The sequence below is a fragment of the Apteryx rowi genome, unplaced genomic scaffold (assembly GCF_003343035.1).
Source record: "Apteryx rowi isolate R43461 unplaced genomic scaffold, aptRow1 scaffold_488, whole genome shotgun sequence".
Classification (NCBI taxonomy): Eukaryota; Metazoa; Chordata; class Aves; order Apterygiformes; family Apterygidae; genus Apteryx; species Apteryx rowi.
In genome coordinates this window covers 87277-113856 of record NW_020450747.1, presented here as the reverse complement: position 1 = coordinate 113856, position 26580 = coordinate 87277, and the positions used below count along the sequence as shown (strand labels likewise).

At 45.6% G+C, this 26580-nt stretch overlaps 2 protein-coding genes across 6 annotated transcripts in view; one reads left to right on the top strand and one right to left on the bottom strand.

Annotated features, from left to right (window-relative positions):
- PAPLN (papilin, proteoglycan like sulfated glycoprotein) overlaps positions 1-20644 on the top strand; it is a 65840-nt gene extending 45196 nt beyond the window's left edge. Inside the window, exons 12-27 of the mRNA XM_026078772.1 lie at positions 460-667; positions 2470-2646; positions 3964-4120; positions 4747-4833; positions 5382-5670; positions 5801-5918; positions 6631-6760; positions 8015-8669; positions 9437-9574; positions 10390-10523; positions 11446-11584; positions 13027-13164; positions 13757-13884; positions 14470-14578; positions 15905-16080; positions 16660-20644. Of these exons, the coding sequence (XP_025934557.1) occupies positions 460-667; positions 2470-2646; positions 3964-4120; positions 4747-4833; positions 5382-5670; positions 5801-5918; positions 6631-6760; positions 8015-8669; positions 9437-9574; positions 10390-10523; positions 11446-11584; positions 13027-13164; positions 13757-13884; positions 14470-14578; positions 15905-16080; positions 16660-16832 (2956 nt within the window). The 3' untranslated portion in view covers positions 16833-20644. The remainder of the gene's footprint in view (positions 1-459; positions 668-2469; positions 2647-3963; positions 4121-4746; positions 4834-5381; positions 5671-5800; positions 5919-6630; positions 6761-8014; positions 8670-9436; positions 9575-10389; positions 10524-11445; positions 11585-13026; positions 13165-13756; positions 13885-14469; positions 14579-15904; positions 16081-16659) is intronic.
- NUMB (NUMB, endocytic adaptor protein) overlaps positions 20447-26580 on the bottom strand; it is a 43585-nt gene continuing 37451 nt past the window's right edge. For 4 of the 5 annotated variants that reach the window (XM_026078777.1, XM_026078773.1, XM_026078775.1 and 1 more), the window contains 3 exons: positions 25189-25338; positions 24170-24313; positions 20447-22404 (listed from right to left, as the gene is read on the bottom strand). In XM_026078777.1, the coding sequence (XP_025934562.1) occupies positions 21704-22404; positions 24170-24313; positions 25189-25338 (995 nt within the window). In that variant the 3' untranslated portion in view covers positions 20447-21703. The remainder of the gene's footprint in view (positions 22405-24169; positions 24314-25188; positions 25339-26580) is intronic. The other variant, XM_026078776.1, reaches the window with a different exon arrangement.

The window sequence follows — 26580 nt, the reverse complement described above, 5'->3', positions numbered from 1 at the left end:
TGATTTGCAGGCAAAGTGAGGTCTTGGTTTAGGTTTACTGTGCTTCTGATAATGGCTGGAGTGTAACAGGTGGTTAGGCAGATGTGGATTGTTTTTTTTCTGCTGATCTGGATTGTTTTCCTTTTATTCTTTGGTGTTCTGTTCCAGGCATGACATTTTTTTTGCAGACATCAGGACACTAAAAGCCATGGAGAGAGATTTTCCCCCTCTGAGAGCACTATGCAGTTCCAGGGAAACAAGTGTTTTGTAGTTGGGGATTTGCCCCCAGAGTGGGACTCATGCTCTGCATTGCCAATTAAGCTGGGCAGCGCTTGGTCAAATGGGAACTCGCCTCCAACTCTGTTCTGCAAGGGGACACTTTCCTCATCTGACTGCAACAGGGGTAGGCGCTGCCCTGCCCTGTGCCTCCAGGCAGTTTACCTGGACTTCCATTTGTTTGCTTGATTCTGTGACCTGCAGGTGGAAAACAGGGGACTGGGGATCCTGCTCAGCTACCTGTGGTGGAGGCACCCAGACCCGCTCTGTCTACTGTGTGGCCTACGATGGTCAGAGCTCCCAAGGAGTGGTGGATAATGCTGAGTGCATGGCCTTTGCACAGCAGCCTCGCAGCAGTCAGCCCTGCAACATGAGGCAATGTGCAACCTGGAGCACAGGGCCCTGGTCAGAGGTGGGTTTGTGTGGGGGAGACTGCTGCCACTTGGCACCTGTTGAAGGAGGTTCTGCCAAAGTCTGGGGTAAAGAGCCAGGCTCCTTTTCTGGGGCTGTAAGAGGTGTGTGTCCTTGTGTAGGTGGGGTGCAGAGATGTAGGACTTGTCCCTGCAGCACTCCAAACAACTTCTCCAGATAGCTGTCAGCTATGTTCTCCTATGCATACCCCCCTGTTCCTCAAAACTGTGCCTGCCCCTGCACACGCACCCCCATCACATGCCCTCTCTCTTCTCCAATCTCCCAGTCTCTCCCCACTCCTGTATTTTTATCAGACCAACCAGCCCTGGCACTGGCTGAGTGTCTGAGCCAGGCCCAGCAGAGAGAGAGGGCAGGCGTGGGTGCTGTCTCCGTCAGCTGATGATATGCAGCAGCACTCTCCTCTGCAGAACAGGAGCTTGTGGCTCCCACTTGTGCTAATTTTATTTCCATGCACGTTGCTGCATCAGCGTTACTGGACTCTGGACAACAGTGTTAAAACAGTCAGTAAGCAAGATGCTTGTGAACCACTGGTGACCTGCTGTTTGATTGTGTTTGCTCTAGGCTGTGTGTCAGAGCAGGGCTCCTCTGGGCGCAGCTGCACTGTCTGTTGTTAGTGCCTGTGGGCAGCTCTATCTCCAGGAGAGGAAACCCTTCAAATTGCATGTGCTCAGTGCTGCCAGCCAGTCATTTAGAAGGCATCTTATGTTCCACAGACTTAGAAAGTAAAAATAGAAGATCTCACTGAATTGTGTCTGGTCAGTCCCTAAGGCACAAGTGCATTTTCCTTTTTTAAAAGCAGTATGTGCACACTTGCAACACCTGACTTAGCATCTTACAACACTACTTTGTGTGAGTGGTGCAGCATCATAAAATGCAACTTCAAGACATGATGTTCTAGACTGTAGAGTCATTTTTTCTTCTCTTGTGAGATGTAAGGTGTAAATATAGAGATGACTTCAGGGTTGCAGAATGGGAGCACCATTTGTGGAAGTCACCGAGTGTTGTGTTCTTACAAATGGATTCCTAAGTGATTCATTCTGGGGTTCCCAAAACTGACTATGCTTTGTGTGCTCTTAGAAATAAAATGTTAGGGCAGTCCTAGTGAGTGGCTAAGACTCATCTGGGAAGCTCATCTAAAGCCAGTCAGACTTCTCCCAAGTTGCTGCTGTCTGTAAAGAGGCCTTGGTAATTCATGGAGAAGCAGACTGGATTCCAGGCAATACCACTGTGAATTTAACAGGACATTGAAAATGTCACAAAGCAGTTACTAGTATAGAGCTTGGTCACAGCTGCACACCATGGAAGTGGAACACAGGCTCTTTGGGCATAAGACATGAGCAACACAAGAAACTCATCTTTTTACCTTCCCCTGCATTCTTTACCTTAGGCTGATTTTAATCAGGAGTAAAAAACAATAGGTTGCAGGTATTCCCTGCCATTTACTGTGGTTAATGTATTTGGCAATTTTTGTTTGCTTGTATGTTTGTTTGTTTCAAAGTAATTCTCCCTGTCTTTGTCAGAGGGAGAGAGAGAGAAATGATGTGACTTGCCCAAAATCATCCGGTATACCCAAGGTCTCCCTGGTCCAGTTAACCATACCTTATTGTCCCTTCTACATAAACAAATACTCTGCTAACACCCATCTATGAGGATGATTTTTATGATGGTTGCTTGTTTCAGGCATTCTCAAAATGGTACTCTGTCCTAATGTTGGGGTGCAGAGCTTGGAAATGCAAGTGATAATTAGGTGCTTCCTTTTAATTGTTGGGCCCCTTTCTTTAGTGCTCGGCCAGCTGTGGGGAAGGTGTCCAGACCCGGACTGTCACCTGTAGAACGCAGCATGGCTCTCGGGCTCAGGACTTTGCTTGCCTGGTGGAGCCAAAGCCATCAGCCACCCAGCCCTGCCTTCAGGAGAACTGCATCCAGGAAATTGGCTGGCACGTTGGAGATTGGGGCCTGGTAAGCATTGCAGTTTCACGGTTCAGAAATAACTGATTTTATTGTGCTCCTCGCAAACAAGCTTTGATCAGAGCAGTCTGCACATTGGCTGAGACTGGGAGCATGTAGTGCTTCACAACCAGTCCCTTGGCTCACGGTTGCATTGTAACTGGCACTAGTAAAGCTGCAGTTAATCTGCTGCCTGCTTTGTTTGCAGCTGCTACAAAAATAAATCTTTCTGAGGGTGGGATTATAATTTCAGTGACAGTAGCAAAATGCAGCCAGTAAACTGAAACAATCCACTCTTGCTGCTTATTACTGACTCTTTGCACCATCACCATGAATAGCAGAGCAGCTCATTGACTGCCTATGGCTTAGAGCCCTGGGCTGCAGGACTGGTCATCACGTTTGGTGAAATGGTTTAAAGTACGTTTTTGTAATTGTTCAGATAAACTGTGATTCAGCTGGATTAGTAATGTCTTTGTGGAGGGAGCCAGACTGTTTTCAGCCTGGGAAAAACGCCGAGGGGGAGGAGATAGGGTAAATCCAATGCATCACATGACTTCCAAACACAGCGTTTTCCCTTCCATGCTAGCCAGACCAACTTGTTCTGTGTTAAAACATGTTGCATCTGGTTCTTTGTGTGATGTAGGCAAAGTTTTAATCACACCTAGAAAAGTTGCATACCCTAATCTGATCTTTCCTGGCCCCTGGCTCTCCAATATGAGAAGGGTTCCTGCCTGTATCTGAATGAAAGAGGGGAAAAAAATGCTCTCCCAGTGTTTCTAAAGCCTGCCATGAACAGGTGAGTTAAACAAATACCTCCTCCTCTCTGCTTCCCTGAGTTGATGTTCATGCCTCCTTCATCATCCACAGCTTGCAGTGAGGGAAACTCCAGTTAGCCACTTACAAGGAAGCCACCAGTTTGCTTTCCCATTGTAAACTGGTGCCTGTTCTTGTTGAATGGGGAGTTCACAGTTGATTCTTGCAGCTGGTGGATCCCAGTAGCATTGAGATGCCTCTAGGCGAGGCTGAAATAATTCACTCCTACTTATTCCAACTCCCTGCAACACTGCTGTGAATAGCAGAACAGTTCCCCTGGATGTTGCAGACTGAGCATGGCTTACAGCCCAATGATTCAGGGCTGGGCACAACATTTAAACCATTTGAAATGGTTTAAAGTATGTTTTTGAATTGTTAAGATGAATCCAGCTGCAGTATTGTTTGCCTTGTCTTGGTAGACGGAGCTGTGCTCAGTGTGCAGCTAATTGTGTAGCTGCTGGTCCACTGGTTTTCTGTCTCTGCTGCCTGCTCACTTGCCTTTTCTCTGTGCCCGAGTGTTCGAAAAGCTGCGACTCAGGCATCCGGACACGCCAAGTCATCTGCGCTGACAGCGACTCCAAGTTGTACAGTCCTGAGACGTGCAAAGCCATCCAGCCGCAGAAACCAGCCACACTGGGTAGCTGCAACGTGCAGCCCTGCTACCTGCCACAGCGTGAGTGATGTTGCTAGACACCTAGCTTTTCCTAAGGTGCTCCTGTTTAGGAGTAGAAATTTCCAGGATTTCACACTAGCTTGTTTTCTCAGCTCCCTGCCCACCTCTGTCTTGTGCCATTTATGTTTTGTGCACAGAAACACAGTGCCTTCAAGTCAGAATCCCAATACATGTGTTATTTGAAATATATGTAACAGGCTTGGGAATAACACTGGTGTATGTTCATTCTGAACTCAGTATTCTATCATGGCTCTGTCCCAGTTTATGCTGTGGACTGACCCCAGGAGTTAAGAAGGATGACACTCTTGGCATGCTCAGTGGCTAGAGACTGAAGACAATTCTCATCTCTCTGTGAATCAGGCATAAAGGAGACAACTGCTCAGATGGTTTTGTTTGCTGTCTGTATCTAGTCTTCATGCCCCAGCTGAAATGCTCACCTTTGCCTGCCCATCACAGGTGTTCCAATCAATCCCATTGATGATCAGCAGCTGTTCCAGGAGAATAGGAGCATATTCATCAGCTGCAGTCCCCTGTTGACTCTTTCAGTCTTCTGTTGTTGCATTTGCAATTGTTAGTGCGGTTAGTACAGCCCTATGTTCTAATTTTGTGCACGTTTCTCTTTGCAGAGGTCCCCAGTATGCAGGACACTATGGGATATGATGTCACCCGCCAGTCCTTGCTGACACGTTACAACCCAGACAGCCCTGCCACAGGTTAGGAAGGATTATGTTTGTGGTTTTGGTGATGGTGGATGTGAAACAGAGTGTGGTAAAGGAAGGGCTCCTCCTTTTCTCCATTCCTCTCCTTCTCTTCATGGCTTGTAGAAATTCGTGGAGCCAGGGACAAAGGATGGATTCATTTACACCAATAGTGAACAATATCTGAATGTGTGCATACAGAATATATAGATCCCAGGTTCTGGCAGCATGACTTAAGTGCTGGCTGAGAAAAATGCTGCCCAATGTAGATCACAGGAAGAAGATAGGATCCTGTGTCCACTGTGAGAGGACCACAGTAATGTGGCAGGTGGTTTCTCCTGGAACACCAGAAAGAATGCTCTCAGAGACTTTACCTAAGGGCAGTGAGGAAAAGAACCTTAGGACAACCAGATCCAGAACAGTGGGCCAAAAGATGTGCTCAGGTAAAACCCTGATATGGAAAAGCCTGCCCTGTAGCCTGGGGCTGGTAAAGGAGAGTATAGATGAAGAAAATTGACCAGATCTGATGCTCACCTGCATGCTTTAAGGAGTTCTCTCCCCAGATTCTGGTGATGAAAGGATGCTCCCTGGGAGCTCCATGGTCCATAGTAGCTCTGGGAATCACCACATTCAGTCTACCGAGGACCGCGGCACCAACTTCTTGCCGGTTCGCTGGGAATCTCAGTCACGCTCATCGGGTTCCCGACAGCTCAGCTTCCCTCGGGACCTCGCTGCAGGGACTGGCTCTCAGGACTGCTATCGGAGCCCCCATGGCTGCTGTCCGGATGGGCACACTCCAGCTTCAGGTCCTTTGGGGAGAGGTTGCCCCTTTGGCACCTGTCAACGGAGCAGGTAGCTGGAAATAGATAGGYCTGAGCAGGGAGGCATTGCCTTTCCTGGGGGCTTACTGATGTTTGCAGCCTGTGCTTGTTGAGCCAGGCAGGTCAGATCTTGCTGCAGCCCTTCTGTGGTTTGCCTGCAGGTATGGATGCTGTCCTGATGGAATATCATCTGCCCGGGGTCCAAACAACATGGGATGCCCACAATATTACAGTGATGTTCAAGTGAACAGAAGTCAGCCCACTGCAGCCGCTCCAACAGTAAGTAAAGAAAACCTCTGGGTTTTAATAGCCCATCAGGTAGTAGTATTCAGATCTGGTGATGGTGACTCAGATTATGGGTTTCTGTTGTACTTCATCTCTGCCAGTAATACTGGAGAACCAATACTCCATGCATGGCATCAGGTCCTCTGACCAACTTTGCTTCTGCTCAGTCTGGCAGATCCACTGATGATCCTCTGTAAGCAGAAGACAGAGTGGGAGAGCAGGAGCTGTCTGAGAAGCAGCAGAACATCTTTTGTAGAACTGGCTGAATAATCCTGAGTAGTCAAATTTCTGTTTGGCAGACATTTGCAATCCAATTTCTAGGGGGAAAAAATGGGAAGTACATTGCCACTAGTAATTACCCTTGTTGTTCATCTCTGCAGACTAATTGAGGGCAAAACAGTCAGGGAGGAACTTCCTCCTTGTTCTTTAGGGGTCATAGCTTGAAGTGCTTGGTGAGGCTAGCTAAGAAAACTGGCCTGCTGCTGGGCTGGCTGGATCTGTTTTGTGGAGAAGTGCAACCCTGGCTCCACAGCTGAAAGCCAAGTTCCCCCACACCAGCATGAAAGTCTCTAGGAGGCAAACAAATGAACAGTGATTCCTCTAACAGCTGGCCTTCTGCAGCCGACAGCTTGTATGTGGTGCCTTGCATGTGCTACTGTCCTCGTGTCTGCATGTTAACTTTTGGCTTTCGATTCCTGTCTCTAAGGCAAGCCAAGCCTTGTCCCAGCAGCACCCCTCAGGCAAATGCCGCGGTTCGATGTATGGCTGCTGTTTTGACAACATCTCTTCAGCTTCAGGCCCTCGAGGGGAAGGATGTCTCAATAGGCCCAGCTACCGTAAGTGATGCTCTGGCTTCTTGATTTAGAAATGTTGGAAGAGTTGTACAGCATTCAGCAAGCTACAGGACACTTCCTGTGCAGAGGCTTTGCTCTCTGTAAAATATAGTAAATTGTCTCCTTGCAAAGAAGTTCTGCCTGATGGCTCAGATAGGGGAAGGTTGGAGGGAGCATAGAAAAGCTGCCACATGGTTCAGTTCTGTCACCTACCACAGAAACTCTTGTCATCCTCCATTGATATTTTGACAGAACCAGATTCCTGTAGCCTCTGTCAGTTTGTAGGACTTCTGGGGGGTGTTTACCCCTGAGAGGACACCCTGATGCAGCCTGCAGCATCCAGATTAGTTACCTGGGTTTAGGAGAAGTGGATCCTCTCTGAGGAATTAGGGTCAGGCTCAGCTCTGGACAACCCTTCTGGCTGGGGGTGGAATGAGAGCTACGGCTAGGGATGGAGGTGTTGCTCAGGGCTGTGTGGAGACTTTCAGCCAGCAGACCTCAGCAGGGAACAGTGCCTGCTGTACTGTGAGGACACCAGAGTGGCTGGTAAAAACATCTCAACTCCTTTAGTTCCCAGGTGTGTCTTTTGCAGGAAGGTGTGCTGCTACATTACCTTCCTTTTTTGTTGCAGCACAGGGACTGCTTGGTGAGCAGCCCTGTCGGACTGCCTCAGAGAAGGGGAAAAGTCTCTGGCTCCCCTCTGCTCAACCAGGGCACAGCAAAGGGCCTCTTGGTCAGAGCCCTGCATCTGATGTTTGTCAGCATGTGACTGTGATACATGTGATTATAGGGGAGGTTTGTAGATGCACTGGGCTGTGCTCTTTATATCAGTGTGTGGGGGCATACTCTATAATGCATGAGGTTTCACAACTGGATCTGATCCGCTTGCTCTTTGGGCTGGAAATGTGCAATGGCAGTCTCATGCCCCTTGCAGGGAGAGGAGGTCCTAGGGCCAACCTCCCAGTTGCAGAAAGGCTGTAAAGTGTCAGTCTAGTATCTAATGTCTAGTCAGTTTAGATTCAGAAATGTTTCTGAGGCTGGTTCTCCTTCTGTCAGTGTGAAAACTGGGGCAGAAAGAAACATCCGAGCAGCTGACCTGAGTTCAAAGCAGAGTTCAGTGCAGAACTCAGGTGTCCTACTTTCTGGCCTGCACCCTGCCCACAAGGCCTGTCAGATCATCTGGGTAGAAGCTTGAAGCAGCTGAACCTTTGTGTGTCATGATCCTAACATCCCGCTCTGTGCTGTTGTTTTTGGTAGCCTTTCCTGTCGTTTGCCTGCTGCCCAGTGCCCACGGCCCCTGCATGGACTGGACCACTCGCTGGTACTTTGTGGCTGTTGTTGGCCAGTGCAACCGGTTCTGGTACGGCGGCTGTCATGGCAATAAGAACAGTTTTGCCTCAGAGGAGGACTGCATGAGGGCATGCCAGGACTCTGCAGGAGTCAGTCCCCTGGAGCGCCAGCACGGTCCTCGCGCAGGGACCCTGCAGCGCCAGCATGCTGATTCCCACACTCGCCCAGGGGATGCTCGGGGCCAGCAGCAGCCATCCCTGAGAGAGTCTGCAAGCCACAGCCAAGAAGGAGGAGCCTATGGGGCTTCACACCCCACACAAGACAGCCACAGGGTGGACAGCTGGAGAAGTGATGTGCTGCCAGAGTATTTGCCAAGGACTGATGTGCTGGACAGCCAGCGCTGGGCTGTCCGGCACGCTGAAGGTGATGGAGAAAGGAGACTGGGCCACCTGAGCCAGGAAACAGTGTCCAAGCACTCAGAGAGGCAGAGTGGCAGTGGCCGGCAAGCACTGCCCCATGAAGGTGAACAGTGGCCTAAGGCTTTGGGAGCAGATGCTTCTATGATAGAGGGACTTGGGCACCAGGCATCTGCAGGCTCCTTCCCAGCACAAGCTCTGCACAGGTGATTTCTTTTCTGCTCTGTCAGCTGATTGTGAGCCCCAGTGCAGCTTCCCCTGGAGTGGAAGTATTGCCCCATCCAGGACTAGTTAACTGGGAATACCATATACCAGTTTGGCTCTACATGTGTCCCTTTGGAAAATCAAGTTATTCAGGCCCTGAGGATGTCTGGTCTCTCTTTCCTTGCACTCTTCCTACTTTCTGACAGCATTGGAAGTACTGTCTGTGAAAGGACTGCAGAATCCTGGGGCCCTTATTTGGGAGGCATTATTTTGCTGTAAATGTAAATCTATAGGCGTTTTGCCTGTTCCGACCAATTTGTTTAGCTAACTCTCTGACTTTGGAACCTTTACTCAGCACTGCGTAGAACAGCAGTAGTTTGTTCTAGGGAAGACTTTCAGGTTCAGAGTTTGGGTCAGGGACAGTGTCACCCTGAAAATCAGGAGTGTGTGGAGCTAGATCCATGTGTATCTGCACAGAGACCACTTGTGGTCCCAAGAGCTGAACTCAGTTCCTTCAGAGGAGAGGAGCTGGCTGGAGGAGTCCCTGCCTCTCCCCTGGAGTTTTTGTAGCATTTAGTCTGTCCAGACCAGCCTTTGCTGTGTGGTAGAGGGCTGCCCACATGTTATCTAGTGCATCTGCTCAAAATTGAATGGGCAGCAAGTCCTGCTTTGCGCCGTGGGTTGTGACTGTCCTCCAGAGTCGCATTAGAGGACCTAGAGGAGAGGAGGGCAGCAGAGGTACAAGTGATGAAATTGCTTTTTCTTTCAGAGCCATCCTGGAGGAAGGCAGGCCTTCTCTTGTGACAGCAGCTGTGGGACAAAACATCCAGCTGTTCTGCAAGACAGGCACATTCCCCTTCTCCAGAGTGGAGTGGATGAAGGATGGGCGGCCGGTCTCCTCCAACAGGTTAGCTCAGCTCTCTTCATTGTAGAGCAGAGTTCACACTCCTTCCTGGACAGGGTGCCAAATATGCTTGCCTGCTTCTTTCGTAAGCTCATTGTTAACATTCTTAAAAAGGAAAAAAAAAAGTTAATGAATAAACAAGCCCATGTACTGCCCTAAGAGAGCCCCTGTACATGAGCTCTCTGCCTGGTCTGTGCACAGCAGGGACAGATAAGCTCTGCTCTGAGACCTTGCCTGGTGTTAGAGGGCAGAATGGGTGCTGCAAGGCACCAGAGGAAGCTGATGCATGGGCAGTTAGGCAGAAAAATACAGGCTGTGTAGGATCCCTCTTGGGGCAGCACTCAGTCAGTAGTCCAAGGTGAAGCTGTGAGTCAGATGACTCAGAGTTCTTCTGGCTGGAAGTTTCTGGTACCCCTATCTAAAATGTAGTATTTTTAAAACTATTTTTAAAGCTTGCTTTTCTTGGGGAGTCTGTTTCCTGCAGCAGTTTGGAGCTATACAGTCACTTTGTGTTATGAAAATCACAGTTAAGAACAGTGCCCAGTTCTGCTTTTCTGGGGGGGCTCAAGTCACTGCCTGGAAGGGCAGTTTGCCTCCTCATGGGAGAAGATTGCTGAAAGCAGCTTCCTATTTTCCCATCTCAGTTTCCTCTCTGCTCCTGACCTCCTTTCTGTCTCAATTATCTCCCCTGCCCATGACTCCTCTGTGGTTGATGGGGTTTTGTTTTTCTAAGCTACATATTGGTGGTTGCAACGTCAGCATGAAGGGCCATCAGCCCTTGGCTGAGCAGAGGGAGCTAATCCCTGCCCCTGTTGCAGGCATACCTACCAGTCTGACAGCTCCTTGGTGATCAGCCACATCAAGTCGGAGGACACAGGGATTTACACGTGCCTCATTTTCAACGGGAGGACGGAGAGACCGGAGAGACGACAGATTCAGTTACAGATCATAGGTGACTTATCTTCCACTTAAGACCAAAGTGGTAGCCCTGAACTCCTCCTTAACAGTCACTGACAACAGGAGCAATTAAAGCCAATTGCAGGAGCAAATGGGACTTTCCCTGCTGCCACACTGTGCCAGCAGCATTGCCTTCACTCTGTGGCAATGCCCTCCTGAGAGCTAGTTGCAGCAGCAGGTCTCCTCCACTGTGGAGCTGCCACTGGAGAACGGAGGCAATAGGACTTCTTTTGGTGTTACCTCATGATAAAGCCTTTGCCCTAAAGCACTTCCTCAGCTGCAGTGCCACCCCTTACCTGGACTTGTGGCTTGCCGGTTGCCAGCCCCATTTCCAGCACAGTGATCGTGTTGTCTTCCCTGGGCACCATTGGCTGCCTCCTGACCTAGGACAGGAGGCTCCAGCAAAGGGGTATCTGCAGTTTTCTGGGTCCTACATCTCACATTGTAATGCAACAGACTGGCCTGCTATAGCCGTCCATGCTATGTTTTGTATTTTGCCCAGACAGGTCCTTCTGGGTAACAGACTGCTCCCCATTTTGAAAAAAATGTGCCTTATTTAAAAAATAAAAAAGACTAATCTTAAAAGATGGGCCAGCAGCCACCCTGTGGCCTCTGATCTCTGAGATTTATCTTGTCACAGCAATGGCACATGGGGCAGAAGGCATTGTTGGCCTAAGGGATGTTGCAACATGTCCACTCACAGAGAAGAGGAAAGAGTCTAAAATTGCTTGCCTGCAGGTCTGTGACTCTCATTAATAGACGGTGCAGGTTTACTGCACTAGTCAGCCAGAAACCAGATGGCTGAAGGGCTCTTTGGCTCCAGTTCAGCAAGCTCTCCCAAGCTCATAGAAACCCTACGCAAGAGGTCACAGTGTGAAGAATCTTTTTATTCACATAAGGCATTTTATTTTGAATAGAGTACCAGGGTGCTGTTCTGGCAGAGAGTGAGAGAGGTTGGGTCATTCACAAGGAAAATGAGCAACATCGAGAGCTACCCAGAGGCAGTAAAATTGTACAGGAAGCCAGTTCCTCCATGCATCAACAATTCACATATAGGTAAGTTTGCATACAGCAACAGTTTGTCCACCGTGCCCAGCTGATGAACCATATGGCATCTTGATGTAGAGAGAGCTGAGGGTTGGAAAGGTCCTGGGTCAGCTGTTCTGGGGCACGGTTGGGAGGCCTGGAGTACTGAACTGCTGACAGCAGAAACAGGCAAAGATCCTAGTCGCAAGCTGTCTTCTGTCCTCCTGGGGGTCTCTCAAAAGAAGCATGTCCTGAGCAAAGACACACAGGGAGGCAGGCAGCGAAGGAGCTAGATTCAAAGGAAAGTGGAAGTGTGAGGGGCTGCATCCTTAGTTGTTCGAGCTAGTGTAGTCAGAAAAAGAAGCCTCTTCTGGAAAGAGAAGAAAGCAAATGGGACTGATTAACTAGCACAAAAAATACATATATTTTTTAAAAGCTCCAGATACTTTAGCCCCCACCCATTTATCTTAAATATTTTGTGAACAAACCAGTTTGATTCAAAACTATCTCCTCACCTACTGGCTGGTGTATTTTGTAGTTTCTTGCCTGTTTCTGTGGTACTTCTTGGCCCTGCAGAAATGAAAGAGTAAAAAAATTCCATTCGCCATAAATTCAGCCTGATGGGGCTCTAGATTAAATGCAACCATGATCTGATGGTCGCATCTTCCTTCTTTTGAGTTTACAAACTTAAAACCCAGGCAATTTGCTGAACACTCCAGCAACCTCCTTAGCTGCTTCTGCCCTTCTGCAGAAATAAGTGATTCATTGAATTAAGGCTCTTTGGTTTCATTTTTTGAGATGAAGAATTTAGGTCAGAGAATGGGTGTGGGGGAGACTGTTTTCTTTGACTCTGAGAATGTCATGGTTTAGTTCCCTTCTGAAATGGTGTTTATCTGTAGTTACAAGAGAGCAAAGAGCACAAGGAGATGAATCGTGTGAGAGCCTGAGCTCAGCCTTTCTGCAGCACACAGTGGATGACCAGCTCCCAGGCCTTGCATGCTGTCAGACAAGTGATTGCAATGGGCTTTTCACACGCTAAAAAAAATATTTGCTCATTTTTGTGTGCCATAGAAGCACTTTGGGGGAAGCTTGCTTGGTGGTCTGCTCTCCGGGGCTTTGTGCCACTCACCATATGCTCACACTGTTAACACTTCTTAGGCTGTTAGCCAGGGGGATGCTATGGGATAGAGGGATACTCTGAGCTGCTATTTCCAAAGGGTTAAGTTGTCTGGCAGGAGTGCAGCATCAGGCTGTGCCAAACTCAAATGGGATTCTGTGGAGGCTGCTCTTTTCTGGAAGTGAAAGTTAGTAACAACAAATATCCGAGCTCTGAGGGAAGGGCAGAGACCGCCCTTTCCCACTGGAAGCCAAAAATAAAGCTTGCAATTAAACAAGGCTTTGTGTTGAAGGTCAAACACTGAATGTGGAAGTTGCTGCATCTTTTGCCATGCTTGTGGGTGTGTGCTTTGCAGATTGATAATGGATAAGAGAGAGCCCTCGGTAGTGGAGGCCAATGTCGGGGAGAGAGTCAGACTGCCCTGCACAGTGGAAGCGTCGCCCACTCTCATCATTGAGTGGCAGAAGGATGGGCAGCCCCTCTCCTCTCCCAGGTGAGCCTCCGGCTGCTCCAGCATGTGCCACAAGCAGGTTCACCAGGAGCCAAGCACTCTTCTCCCCCAGCCCTTCCTGTGTCTCCTCCCTGAGAGAGCAGAGCTGCTGGCCATACAGCTAGGACCTGTCCCACTTCATGCTGGGCAGCTTCATCTGCTGGGGCCAGGCAGTACTGTTCAACTGCCCTGGCCTCGCTCACAGAACAAAGCTACGAGATTAGCAGAAGGAAGATGCATGACAAGTCAATTTGCCAAAAAACAGCTGGTCTGTGAATGAGGGGACAGATTTACCAGCAAAAATATTGGGGCACCTGCAGTAAATTTTCCTGGGTGCTGATACTGCTCTCCTGAAACTCCCCTCACTCCCTTGCTCCCAGAGGGTCTGCTTCAGCAGAGAGCTTTTCCAGAGGCCACAGCACTAGTGCTGGGATTTGAGGACAAGGGCGTATAGTTTGAACTGGACTGCTGATAAACCTGTTTTTTGGAGGGTGTTACCACAAGGCTGTGTGCAGGGCTTGGCTCCAGCTCTGGTGGCTGGAGTCCCATCCTGGGCCATGCACCAGCTGAGGAGGTTTCTGGCTTTGTCCCCCAGGCACAGGCAGCAGTCAGATGGAGCCCTGGTGATCAGCCGGGTCAGCTCTGAAGATATTGGCTTCTTCACCTGCATCGCCTCGAATGGACGTGACCAGGACCAGCACCAGGTCCTGTTTCGACCTCTAGGTACCAGACAGGTGGAAGTGCTACATGCTTGTGCGCACACACGTATGCACACAGTGTGGGGGGTGGGTGCTGGCCTGCAGGCAGGTATCACCTTTTGCCATGCCTGTTGGCTTCACACCTAGCATTTAACAGGCAGCTTGAGGGCAAGGGAATGGTGAGTTGTTTTACCAGATGGTACAAAATCTGCATGGGCCTAGTAGATTGTAGTGTTCTAGGCAGCTGAGAAAGGGGGCTGATAGCACAGTGAGAGTTGCTTCTCAGGGTCTTGTTTCTAGGATACTGGTGTGAATGGGTTCAGGAGCAAGAGAAGCTAAAGGGGGTGGCTCTGTGATCTGCTTGAGTCCAGCTGGAGGAAAAAGCTCCTTGAGGCCTCTGCTGCTTGCTCTGACTTGGGACAAATCCCTTAGGAAATACCATGTCCTGCATAGAAATAGCTGCGATAGCTCCAAACGTATTGTTTCAGGGCCTAGAAGCTGCGTAGCTCATGGTAGTGTAAGTTGAACTTTTCTGAGAGGAGAATACTCCTGCTACTGGAGGCAACATGGAATTGTCTTCCAGCTAGCGAGGATTTCCTTTCTGGTCCAGGAGAGCTGAGGATCACTGGTCTTCTGCCAAGCATCACGGTACCTGAGGGAGAGACTGCCCAACTTCATTGCACAGTGACCGGCAGCAGTGTGAATATACGGTGGTCAAGGTAAGCAAAAATGAGACAGAACTTCCCTTTCTTCCTCTTCCTGAACCTCATCACTTATCCTCCTGCCAGGCCAGGATGCCTGCCAGATGCCTGCCAGGCCAGGGAGGGATCCACGGTTCTTCTCAGCCCCAGCCACTGTTTTCCACTCGTCCTAATTGACTTTGCTATTCTCCGAAAAGTCCTGGTCAAGATCCCTGTGGGGGATGAAGTTCACCAAGTCCATGTTCCAGCAAAATGAGGAGGAGAGTGGCATTGAGCTAAGAATTCATGGAGTTTGGGAAGGCTCCATGCTGGAGAACTAGTGACATTACAATAGCAAAAATTAAAGTGTGTGAGCAGAGGAAGACCTTTATTAAGTTTCTGTAAAATTATCTCACTGGCTAATCCTAGCAAACATTTTAGCCTCTGCAATAACAGCCACTCTTTCTCCAGCTTCCTGCTGGGACAGTTCTCTCCGTCTGCTGTCAAATGGGAGTAAAGGAGAGTTTAAAGGGTCTCGTTAAGCATAAGAGAAAAGCTGTGTCCTCTTCTCTTTTCTTGCAGTGAAACTGTGAATTTGTGTGAGTGTTGGGGAGGTGTTTGTTGTTTTTTCCTACTTGAAAATAATCAGTTTTTTGGAGCCTTCCTGCAAAGGATCCAGAGAGATGGACTGGTAGTTGTTCAAGTCCCTTTACTCCAAGGAGTAGGACTGAAGTGGCCCTTCTCACAAAAAGAGCTTTTCTTCCATACGTAACTTTGGTATTTGAGTTAACAAGATGATGCAAGTTTCGGAGTCTGAGGAAACCCTTTTCAGTGAATCAGATTTTATTTCCTTGGTAACTGGCAGTTCAGAATTCAGGTGGTTTTCCTGCTTTACGTAGAGTATTTCAGGAAGAACAGAACAGACACAGTCTTGCTGATTTCTCGAACGCTTTTTGAAACAAACTTTTGAGGAGGAAGAAAGAGGGCACATTGCTTGAGGACCACATGGGGTAGTAAGTGGTCAGCCAAACACTCATTGCCAGACCACAACCTGGACAGAGGAAAGGCACACTGTATCTTCTCTTAGTTCCTTAAACCTCAAAATGTGTAATACAGGAAAGGGAAAAGGCTTTACAGAGCACATAGCTAGCTACTCCCCACAGAGACAGTAGGCTAGTGGGTGCAGACTCACTCGGGCTTACATTACTACCTAATTGTAGAGCCAGGTCATGGCAAAAGAAAACTTCTTCCTTTGTGCTGAGTTTGTAGAAATTCACCCTTTTCACAAAGTGTAAGTTCCCAAACAGCACAGTGCTCATTAGCTCCCATGGTGGGAATAATGGTATGAAATGCTTTTCACTGCAGGAATGGCGTCCCAATGYGGGCAGATGGCCACCACATCCACCTGTCCCAGGATGGAAGACTGATCATAAGCAACGTTCAAGAGGCTGATGAGGGATCCTACACATGCAGCGCCTACAGCAGCAGCAACTCCGTCAGTGCCAGCACGGAGGTGAAAGTGATGAGGAGCAGGCCTAGCAGTGAGTACAATTTGTCCTCCCTACTGCCCCCAGCACAGTGCCAACCTCTTGGCCGTTACTATAAGTCTGCTCATTGCATGTGCCCATCCACCACCCTCCTCTGGCTGAGGGAAGCAGCAGGTGCCTCTGGGTTACACTACCTGCTTTCCCTGGGCATAAAAGCAGGATGGTGCAGACAACCCCTCACCAGGGTGCTGGGAGCTTGCTTAATTTCCTGAGGTCAAAACACCGCAGTTGGTTGACAAAATGTTTGGCTGCAAGATTGGTATCTGGCCTCTGGATGCCATCCAGCCTGCTTTTCACAGGGTGTGGAGTGGTCTCTCCTCAAGAGATGTTAAGGCCTAGAAACTCCATCCTCCTTCTGTATCTAACCAGGGATGTCAGTGGGTCCCCCTCATCCTTGATATTGGACTATGTTTAAAATAATCCCCTTGGAATTGGCAGGGTGGAGAAAGTAGGAACCTGCTGTGCTCTTCTGGGAGGGACATGGAAACCTGAGGAGCAAGACCCGGCAACAGATTTTCAGCTGGCTTCATGCAGACCTGTTTGTCCCTCTTCCCTTTTGCTTGGCTGCAGCAGCTGTGAATCATGTTGTGGACCTGAGCAGAGAGTGCGTGGACCAGCCACACCTCGCCAACTGTGATCTGATCCTGCAGGCCCAGCTCTGCAGTAACGAATACTACTCCAGCTTCTGCTGTGCCAGCTGTTCTCGCTACCAACCGCAGGCCGGCCCTCCTCATCACCACGGGTGACAGACACCTCCAAGGCTACATGAAAGTACAGGTGACTGATTACAAGACAGGAGCTCTGTCCTTTTACTGCCTAAAACTGTTTTGGGAGATCTGTTCTGCTTGAAAGCTTAAGAGGGTGAATTTAACAGTGTAGTGGGTGTAACTGTTCAAAGGTGGGAGAACCACCATGCTCAACTGTATTGCAAACTTCTTCCCCCCCCCCCATATGCCTTGCAATAGCTAATCCATCTCTTCACTTAACAATAGCTGCTGTTACTCACAGAACAAGATGACACTGGGAACATAAGGATTCTGTGACTTTACAGGAGGCAGATAACCAGCATGAAAGAGGGAAAGGCCAGTTGTTCACATAAGCAAGAGAAAAGTGCTCTTAAAAAACAATCTTTGAAGTGTTTGAAGATGGGCCTGAACTGTCTTAACTACACGAATCAGTGAGGAACATTTATAGTCCTGGGGAGCAGTTTCTGTCTAAATGCAGAAGACACTGGACATGAACAACTTGATGCATGTAAATTAATGTTTGGGTTCTATGAGGTTGCTAGGGATGCATCCATAATGTCACATACAGTATGCTGTTTTATTCTAGTACCCCTTAGACAAATTTTTAGTTGGATCAGTTTGGCTCTACTTGAATGTAATCAGCTTTGGAGTGAAATGCAGAAGCAGCACTTCACAAAAAATATAAGACAAAACAAAAGAATACTTTAGCCCTTTCAAATGGTAGGGATAATTTAGATGGATATAACACTATTATTATTATTATTATTATTATTTTATTTTATTTTTATTTTTTTAGAAGCCAGAACTGTTCTGTTGAATTTAATGCGAAGATGGGATCTGTGGTAGCCTTGTGCTGGGTTTGTACTTGGAGAGGACAATAGGTAGGGCCCACTGACTTGCCAGAATAAACCTCCCGATGATCTACTCTAGTCTCAATTAACTCCAGGAGAGCCTGGCTCTGCACGCGGCCTGGGCCGATTCCTGCTGTTACAAGCTAACAAATGAGGACTTCCAGATGCAGAGCAGCTATAGCAGAAAAGCATCCATCATTTCAAGACCAACTGGGTGACAGCTAGCATGTATATGAGGGTCTGAAAGAGAAATTCTCAGGTATTAAGGTGAAGCGATATAATTTGTTGAGCCAGGGAAGGCCCATGGTGTCTTCAGTATCTCACAATGAAATTGTAACTGCATTTTTTGCAGCCTCAATAGTATTGTTTTACCCTCACAGTCCTAGCACTTCCTCCTGAGACTTGGATGGGTTAATTACATGAATTAGCACCATCACCTATTTAGTCTATGTATAGGTGTATCTATAAACTAGTACCCTGATACATGATACTAGTGGGTTTGGGGGGCTTGGAGGAGGGTTGGCTTTTTTTCTTTTTCTTTTCCCCCTATTTCTGTTACTTTAAGGCTTGTAAGGAAGGAGTCTAATTCTGGACTGTGATCACACCACTCTCCTTCAGTCCAGAATCAACGCTCAGGGCAGCAGTGATACAGACGTGTAAATCCCCAGGCTTGACAGCCTAAAGCTGGTCTGGAATCTAAATCCAGTAAATCAGTTCAGCTGCATCTAAAAATAAGAACTACCAACCTAATAATTGCACTCTTTTCAGCACAAGTATGTCTTCAGGATTGGACACCATACTTTAAGATGTGAACACACTAAAAAGCCTAGAAGCAATCCAGTAAAGGAGTGAGAGGTGACAGATTTTCAAAGAGATATTTTTTGAGAGGTCAGTGATAAAGTCTGCTTCCTAGAAGGCAGAAAGTCTTACATGCAGTGAAGATCCATTAATTTGGCTGTTAGGCAAATAAGCCTCTGCTGTAACTCACAGAGTGGGTTACACTGTAAGTAAGTTTGTGAAGTTGCCATTATTGGTTATTTAAAAACAATGAGATAGTCCTGAGATCGATTCTACTTGTGTATGTTCATAAATTTGCATTTAACATTTCAAAACAGCACTTTTTTGTTTTCTGTATAGAATATTTGACTATCATATGAATTGGCCTTCTGAGACAATGGCCCTAATCACAACCTGTGTAAATGCCAGTCTTAGTGAAACGGGGATGAGACCCACTGAGCTCTTGTGAACCTTCTCAAGAGTGGGATTAGAGGTAGTCTACAGCTGTATTTAACCCCCTCCCCTTTTACTTTCACCAAACATGAGCAGTCGTTTCTGTAACATCCCTTTCTACTTTGTCAGAGGCTTTTTGTAGTAAGACTTATATAGTATGCATATTCAGCTTTCATTTAAGCTGCATAGTTATAAAACATACAGGCAGGGAGCTCTTTCTGAAGACTTCTGAGAGCTGTAACTGTCACCTGTAGTCTGGTGGACTGGACTCTAATCTCATGTTGAAGGGGCTTTGGTTAAGTGAGCATTTATTCTCTGACTCTCTTTCTATTGAGTAGCCACAGTAATAAGGATTGTATTTGAAGGCATGCAGTTCACTGTACATGCCATCACTGTAATAGTTAAATAAAAGGTCTTTTCCTTACTTTTTTTTTTTTTTTTTTTCCTATTTGGCAAGCTGAGATTTTTGCCTCTGTGTAATGTCACTAACTGCCTAACTGGCTGTTTACTTTTTGATTTGTGTACCAAGCTGTTACTTTCCTTCCCTAAACAATGGTTTGTAGGAAGAGCATATTTCCCTTGCTGTTATTGTCAGGGCAGGGGAAGGGTGTAGATATACAGGACTATTTTTGGATGGTCTTTAGGCACTGCTGTGAAAGACTTAGGGGCTAATGGGAGAGGGAAGAAAAAAGCATGTATAGCTTTTTCTAGTCTTACATATGTCAGATCTCCACGCACATATGACTATAAATATGTTTGCTTTTTGAAAGCTGAAAAAAGCATCAGTACTACCTCAAATACAATAGGGAGTATTGGTCATTATTAGTCATGCCATACTGAAGACAGGTATGCTTAATGCAAGAACCTATACAGAAAAAAGCCCCAGCTTTCTAGACCATGTCACTGAGTATCACTGTACTTGTCTGGAAACAGAAACTGCTGGCAAGCTCATAAGGAAGGAAGCATTTCTAAAGGAAAGGCTCAGAAACAGTCCCTTCTGCTCCCTTTATCCCACTATAATAATATACTCCCCTTTCAGGTACAAGGTCTGACTTTTCTCTATACATGAACTGTTTGGTGCACACACGAATGCAGTGTGAAGCAGTCACATTAACAGGGTAGATATTGCAACTTACTGGGAGAACAGAAAGAGTGAAAATACACTGCCTGCTCACATGGCTATTGGGATCTTCACTCCTTTTAATACTAGGAGAAAGAAAATCAAAATGAGTTTTCTTTTTTCCCTATTTGAATGTTAGTGGCTTCATGTTTGTCTCTAAGTAAATATTCAACATTAGAAAATTCAGCGATGCAACTAGAATCTAATGGTTTCAGTAAAGCCCTCCTAGCAAGGATAGTTGCAAGTTAGGTCTTAAAGTTCAAGGTAATGTAATATGGCATACAAAAAGAGAGCTATTAAAATATCATTGTTAGGCTTCTAGGATGGCGAGCAGTGTTTTTGTTCACCTAATTACACAAAAGGACAAATCCTGAAAACCAAATGGGGAAAAACAAAGCTTTCACAGACAGTGCTTCTACCACCAACATTTATTTTTGTTAAAGCAGATTATAAATCATCAGTACAAATATATATAACTTACATTTGCTTGTAAGGCCAAAATTTAAAAGTAAAGTTAAAATGAGATGGATTTCATGAGTCACCAGTGGCAGAACCTGGACCAGCTGCAGCCTTAACCACAAGGTTTCACAAATCAGTGGAAAAAATAAAAATAAAGTTAAAATCCTCTAAGATCTATTAACAGACAAACATAAAATGGGTTCCTAGGTAGCCCCAGGTTGTAGATATGATTACATTAAGTTGTCACAGTAGTGTTAGAACCAATAGATTAAGACAAGTAAACTGCAGCGATACATGAAAGAAAATAAACATACTATATATAATATGTAGCTTGATTTCAATAAAAAACAGTAGATTTTTCCTCATGGTTTTCAAACCATGACAATACTGTTCTTTAATTTTCTTTATTTAAAACTACAATATAATGACTTATTGGTTGTGATTGTTGTTGCAATATGCTACTTACAGTGAACAGATACAAGAACAAGCTAGGGCCCCTTTCTTCCCACCCCACCCCCAAAATATTACTTACAATAAGAATCAGTGATAAATCAATCTTATGTACAATTTCTTACATCCAACCCCCCCCCTTTTTTTTTTAAACCTTTGGCAAGATTACTTACAACTCATACAGCTTTTAATATCCAACTATTTAAAATATTCTAAATGCATAAAAATAAAGATTTTGGCTTTACTTTATTCTTTATATATAATATTCACTTTGTTACTCAAAATGGAAGCTCAATTTTTTCCACAAACCTAGCTTTTGCTAAGCAGGCAACAATCTCCCACCCATACTCCACCCCCCTGCACACCTCTTTCCCAGGGGGGAGCGGAGGGGGGTGGGCAAAGTCCAGGACTCACAGGGCATCAGAAGAACACAGGTACAGTATTTGTCTTCCTTTCTGTGAGATCACTGATGTTTCTGCAGAACAGGCTTCAGGACTGGTGCCCTTCTTTGCTCTGTTTGACTTCCAGCTTTCCAGGTGAGGAAGGGCTGCAGACTGGGGTGGCTTCAGGTCTCCTCTTAAGAACGCACATTAGATTCTTTGTATGTTTATATCCTCTCCATAATTGTTCCTTCTTCCTAACCCATTTTCATTTGAAGGGACTTTTTGGGGATTATCAAAGCAAACTGATCAGAAATAGTCTCCTCTGCTCCCTTTATCCCTCTATACTAATATACAACTTACCTACCCTTGCAGGACTGTTTAAAGTTCAATCTCAAATGTTTTCTGCAAATCACTTGAGAAGGGGTTAGTTGGAGAGGGATTAGTGCGTTGCTTTGCCTTGCTCTCTAGTGCTGCCCACTGTGCTTCAAATGGGTCTACCTGTGCAGCAGCTGCAGGAGGCTGTGAATGCTTGTCCTCTGCAGCCCATTTGCCACCATCAACTCCATTGAAAGCTGCAGAGCCGTTGTGCTGCACAGGTGGCTTGAAGAAAGGGCTGGTCGTACCACTGTTAGTTTCATACTGTGGGAACGTCTGCTGTTTAACAAGACTGGGCGACTGATGGGGATGGGCTGCTGGAGTGTGACTTGCAGTACCAAAGACATTGGCTACCATCTGGGACGGCGTGATCCCAACCACAGGTACGCTCGGAGCTGCATAGGTCATCCCATTTGCTACAGCATAGGGCTGAGCTGGAATAAATGCTGGCTGCATGGGCGGTACCACACCAACTGGCACAGGCTGAGGTGCAATGAAGGTATTCACTGGGAAAGCTGGTGCTGACTGGGAAGTTGCTGGAGGAGGTTGTAGTAGTGGCTGCGGAGCTGGCGTTGGCTGCTGTTGGGCTCTGACAGTCTTTGAGACCTCTTCCAACCAGCGGTCTGCCTCTGAGGGAGTACGTCTGTGATTTCCTTGGAAGAGACTTGGTGACGCTGCACCTGAGGAGGTGCTCCATTCAGTTCCTGGCAAGGAAAGCATGGGGAGGTCATTAACACTTCTGTTCCTCACCCTTTTATCAGTGCTAGCTAGAAAGATTGGAAGATGCATGCAAGAACAGTCAGGCCTCCCTCCCTCCCTCCACAGTTGAGAGGATGCAACCAATGGTGGAAGCATATTTTTGTATCCTAGTATACTGTTCTGTTATAGGAGGACACTAGTCAAGAAGGGATGGAGAAGAGCTTCTTCACTACAGTGCAGATTTTTTTTTTTTTATAGCAGACTTCTGAGACTTTAAGGCACGTAGAAGTGCCTTCATTATTACTTAGCAGCAATGACCTAGTCCATAACCACTAATTCCTCCAACAGAGGAGTATCAATTTCTGAATATACAGCTCAGGACTGGTGGATTGTTAGAATACAAAACTATAGGGAACTGTTTTTAAGGCTTACATGCCCTGTGTCCTAAATTAAGGCTTTACCCTTATAGGACAGTAATGTAATTGTATTAGGAGTTAAGACAACATTCATTTTTCCATCACATATGTGTCAGAGTGAAGTATGAACACTTCCTACAATATACGTGAACATTTAAGGAAGTACATCTATCAAATTACAATATATGTAAACGATACTTACTATGACTCCCTTGTTTACATTCGTCCTTCATCTCCACTCTTTCCTTACTCTCTCCACGTGTAACTTGGGCTGTTAACCTCTCTAATTCTTTTGCAATGTTCAACACTTAATATTACAGATATTTTTCCTATAAAAACAGCTCTGCTTTTATTTCATTTATCTTCAACAATTAAAAAATAATCACCATCATTTCCATTCCTCCCACAGTTCACAACCATCTCCCATCAGCTGAATTCTATTGGTTTCCTTCTCCGTACTGTTTTAAATTCTCTTTTCCCTCCGATAGGACCTCACCAACTTTCCAATGTGATGAGAAAAGCAACCAGGAACGCTAGATTGCAGCTCTGCAGTTCATATGTTATTAGGTGTTTTACAGAAGCAGAATATCATTACTGCTCAGTACTCTTAATTTAAGCTGATTGTAGAGACTGGACAAACTGCACCTGAAGATGATTAGTTTACTGTTGTTTTTTACAGTGGGAACTCTGGGAGGCAGAGCTTAGGGTCTCACTTTTGGGGGAAAGACCTGCTGATAATGGGTCTGGTACTCTCACAAGGCCAAACAGAACCTATTTCACTAGCAAGGTTGCTTTTTTCTAGTTGAGCTTTCACCAGGAAATGGTGTAAGTTTGATTGTAGCCTTCTAGCATAAGCATCCACATGGGTGACAGCCATTTAAATTCCCACCTCACATTGTATATAAATATAGACAAGGACTAAAAGGACAGACTAAACTTATTAAACAAAAGACATGAACTTCTAAAACCTTTAAGCACCTGACTTATTCTCTCCTCCTTTAGTTTGGTGGAAAGAACACACAAAAATTATTTTGGGTACACAGATAGAGAGATTCTTTCCCCTTCATCCCCAAATACACACTATTTCATTACTTCCTTTTTAAGCATCAGATTTTTCTAAAAAGCTGCCAAGATTAAAAAAAAAAAAAGAAAGAAAAAAAAGCTAGCTTATAGACCCAGACCCAACGAGTTCATAGCTTCCCTCCATCCACTTGTGCAAAAGGCTACTACTTCCACCTTTTGTCACTGTTCCTTCCACTTTTCATTAAGTGGCATTGACAGTTGTCTCAAGGGCTCAATTACGCTTCTGATCCAAGTTCTCAGAGAAATGCACAGGATCTACTTCCAATCTTACCGGAGACCATGGCTGCAGCTCCAGTATTAGCAGCAGGAGCATGAGCCCAAGGATTGGTTTCACGAACTGGCATAACTGTGGACACTACAGCAGCTTGGGATGGTTTAGCAGCAAGCACACAGAAGGCAGAGGCAGTGCCATTAACTAAAATGGGAGCAGACAACATCAGTGCAATTAATTCATGCAAGGCATGCACATGATGGGAATATTAGTGGGCCAGGTCATGCCTATCAACATACAACAATTTTAGACATGACAGTGGTTTGTGTAAATTAGCCAAACAGAACTGTGAGTTGATAAAGCTAGTACATTCCTATTCACCAAGCCAACTCTTGTTAACTGAACTGTGGGATGGTGGGGTTTTATGTACTTGATGAAATCCTGCATTCTGATAATACCTGCTTCAGACTGAAGTTAAATTTGCTGGTTTTATAGGGATATGGCTCACCAGAAGTTACAATAACATGATTAATTTTAGATTCAAAGGAAGAACAGATTTCAGATGCTAAGTAACAGTAACTACATTTAACAAGGAGAGGTTCTTTTCTCTCACTACTTTTGTATTAAAAAAAAGAAATCAGTGGACCAAAGCTCAGAGGCTATTAAGAATTCTATGGTTGGCATCTCTCCACAACTTATCACAGTGTTTCCACATGTGAAAACCAGCAATGATGTTCTTCCCTTCACACAATCTTCTTCCCCGTGGGATTTTGTTCCTGTGACACAGTTCTTAAGGTTATTACACTTCAGTAGGCAGAATGTTAAATTGCCATTATCTCAAAGCCAGTCCCTTTTACAGGTAACTATCGTGTGGCAGGTGCATGAACTTTTAGTGAAAGATTAAAAACAAAAACACAGAAAAACCTCAACCGACAAGATGAATAAAGCAGGATGCATTCCTCCAAAATATAGATAAAGGACTACACAAGACATTAAGACAATGTGCTACTGGAAAGCAACATTATGTGCATTCAAGCCTCATTCAGCATGACCATCATGCAAGCAAAGAAATCACAAACCTTGAAAGGCAGGAGACTGTGGTGCAACTACTGTGACTGGTTTTGTCATGGGGGCTGAAGAGAAAGGATCTTCCGATGCTGTGCTGAAAGCGTTGGTGATCTGAGAGCAGAGGGCACTAATGCTGTCGACTTCCCCTTCTACCTCAGGGACTGAAAAGATAAACAAAAAATCATTAAATTAATTGGAAGTTTAAGGGAAACAAAAATAAGTTTGTTACAAATACTAATGTTAAATTGAAATATAACTAGTTCCTTTATCTCCTAGATGTTCTTTCTATTGATTTGAATGATAGCTTCTTTTAAATCTGTGGTAAAGATCTGACCGTAGAAATAGCCATATCAGTGTATTTTTTAAGTTAAGAGGGTAAGGAGATCAGAGTTCCAGATCTGAAGTCAGTTATTACTGCTTTTCTCTGATGGAAGAGGATGTTCATTACAGAAAATGAAAGTTTTTTTTCTATAGCTTTAATAGAGACTTAAATCTTTTGGTATTGAAGAGTGCTAAGTATATCAAGGATTTGGCACTAAGATTTGGCATTCTGTGAAACGAAAATGCTTATGATTGATAGATTTAACTGTTCCAACAACATACTCCCACAGTAACTAGATGAAGTTTAAACATGTTGCCAGTAATACACAGTGGCAAGTTAAGTCTACAGTTAGAGTGCTGATCGCCCCAGTACAGCAGTAGCTGAAATCCCTAGCTCCCCTATTAAAATTATGAAAAACAAAAGCTTAATGTTCAAATAAATGGATGATCTCAGTTTTAAACTAAATATATCAGCATACTGTGGATACAGTGACATTTGGAGTAAACTGCTGACTTACCAGATGTTCTCGTTATTTCTAATTGCGCTGCTTTTGAAAAGTGCTGATTATAAGTAAGTAAGTAAGTCCTTCATTACACAGAAGTGACATGAGCAGGCATAAGCAGCACAAATAGCAAAAAAAAACCATAGGATGAGTGGTATGACATGCACTGTACCTAAAATTCAGAGTAAGGCACACCCAAAAATTGATTCTTTGAGGGATATTCCAATAAAAATGATGTAGTGTGACAGTAAGCAGCACTGGCAGCTGCATACATGGGAACATCCTCAGAACAAATACAGACCATAGTGTGCTCAATCAGCATCACTTTTGTAAGCAATGCAGTACTAAACTGATTAACTCAATGCTGGTCTTAATGCACAGGCTACCAAATAAGAATCATAACAGAAGTCAGATTAGATATTGGTGGTGTTTTTGCCTTTGCTGCAGTAATTTTTATTTTAAAGCTTGGAACCCTAAAACTATCTCTGCTGCCAAATGAGAGCGCAGCTGTCCTACAGGCTAACCTAGTTGAAGGGATTCTAGGATATTATGCAAGGTACTAATCAGCCCAGATGTTTA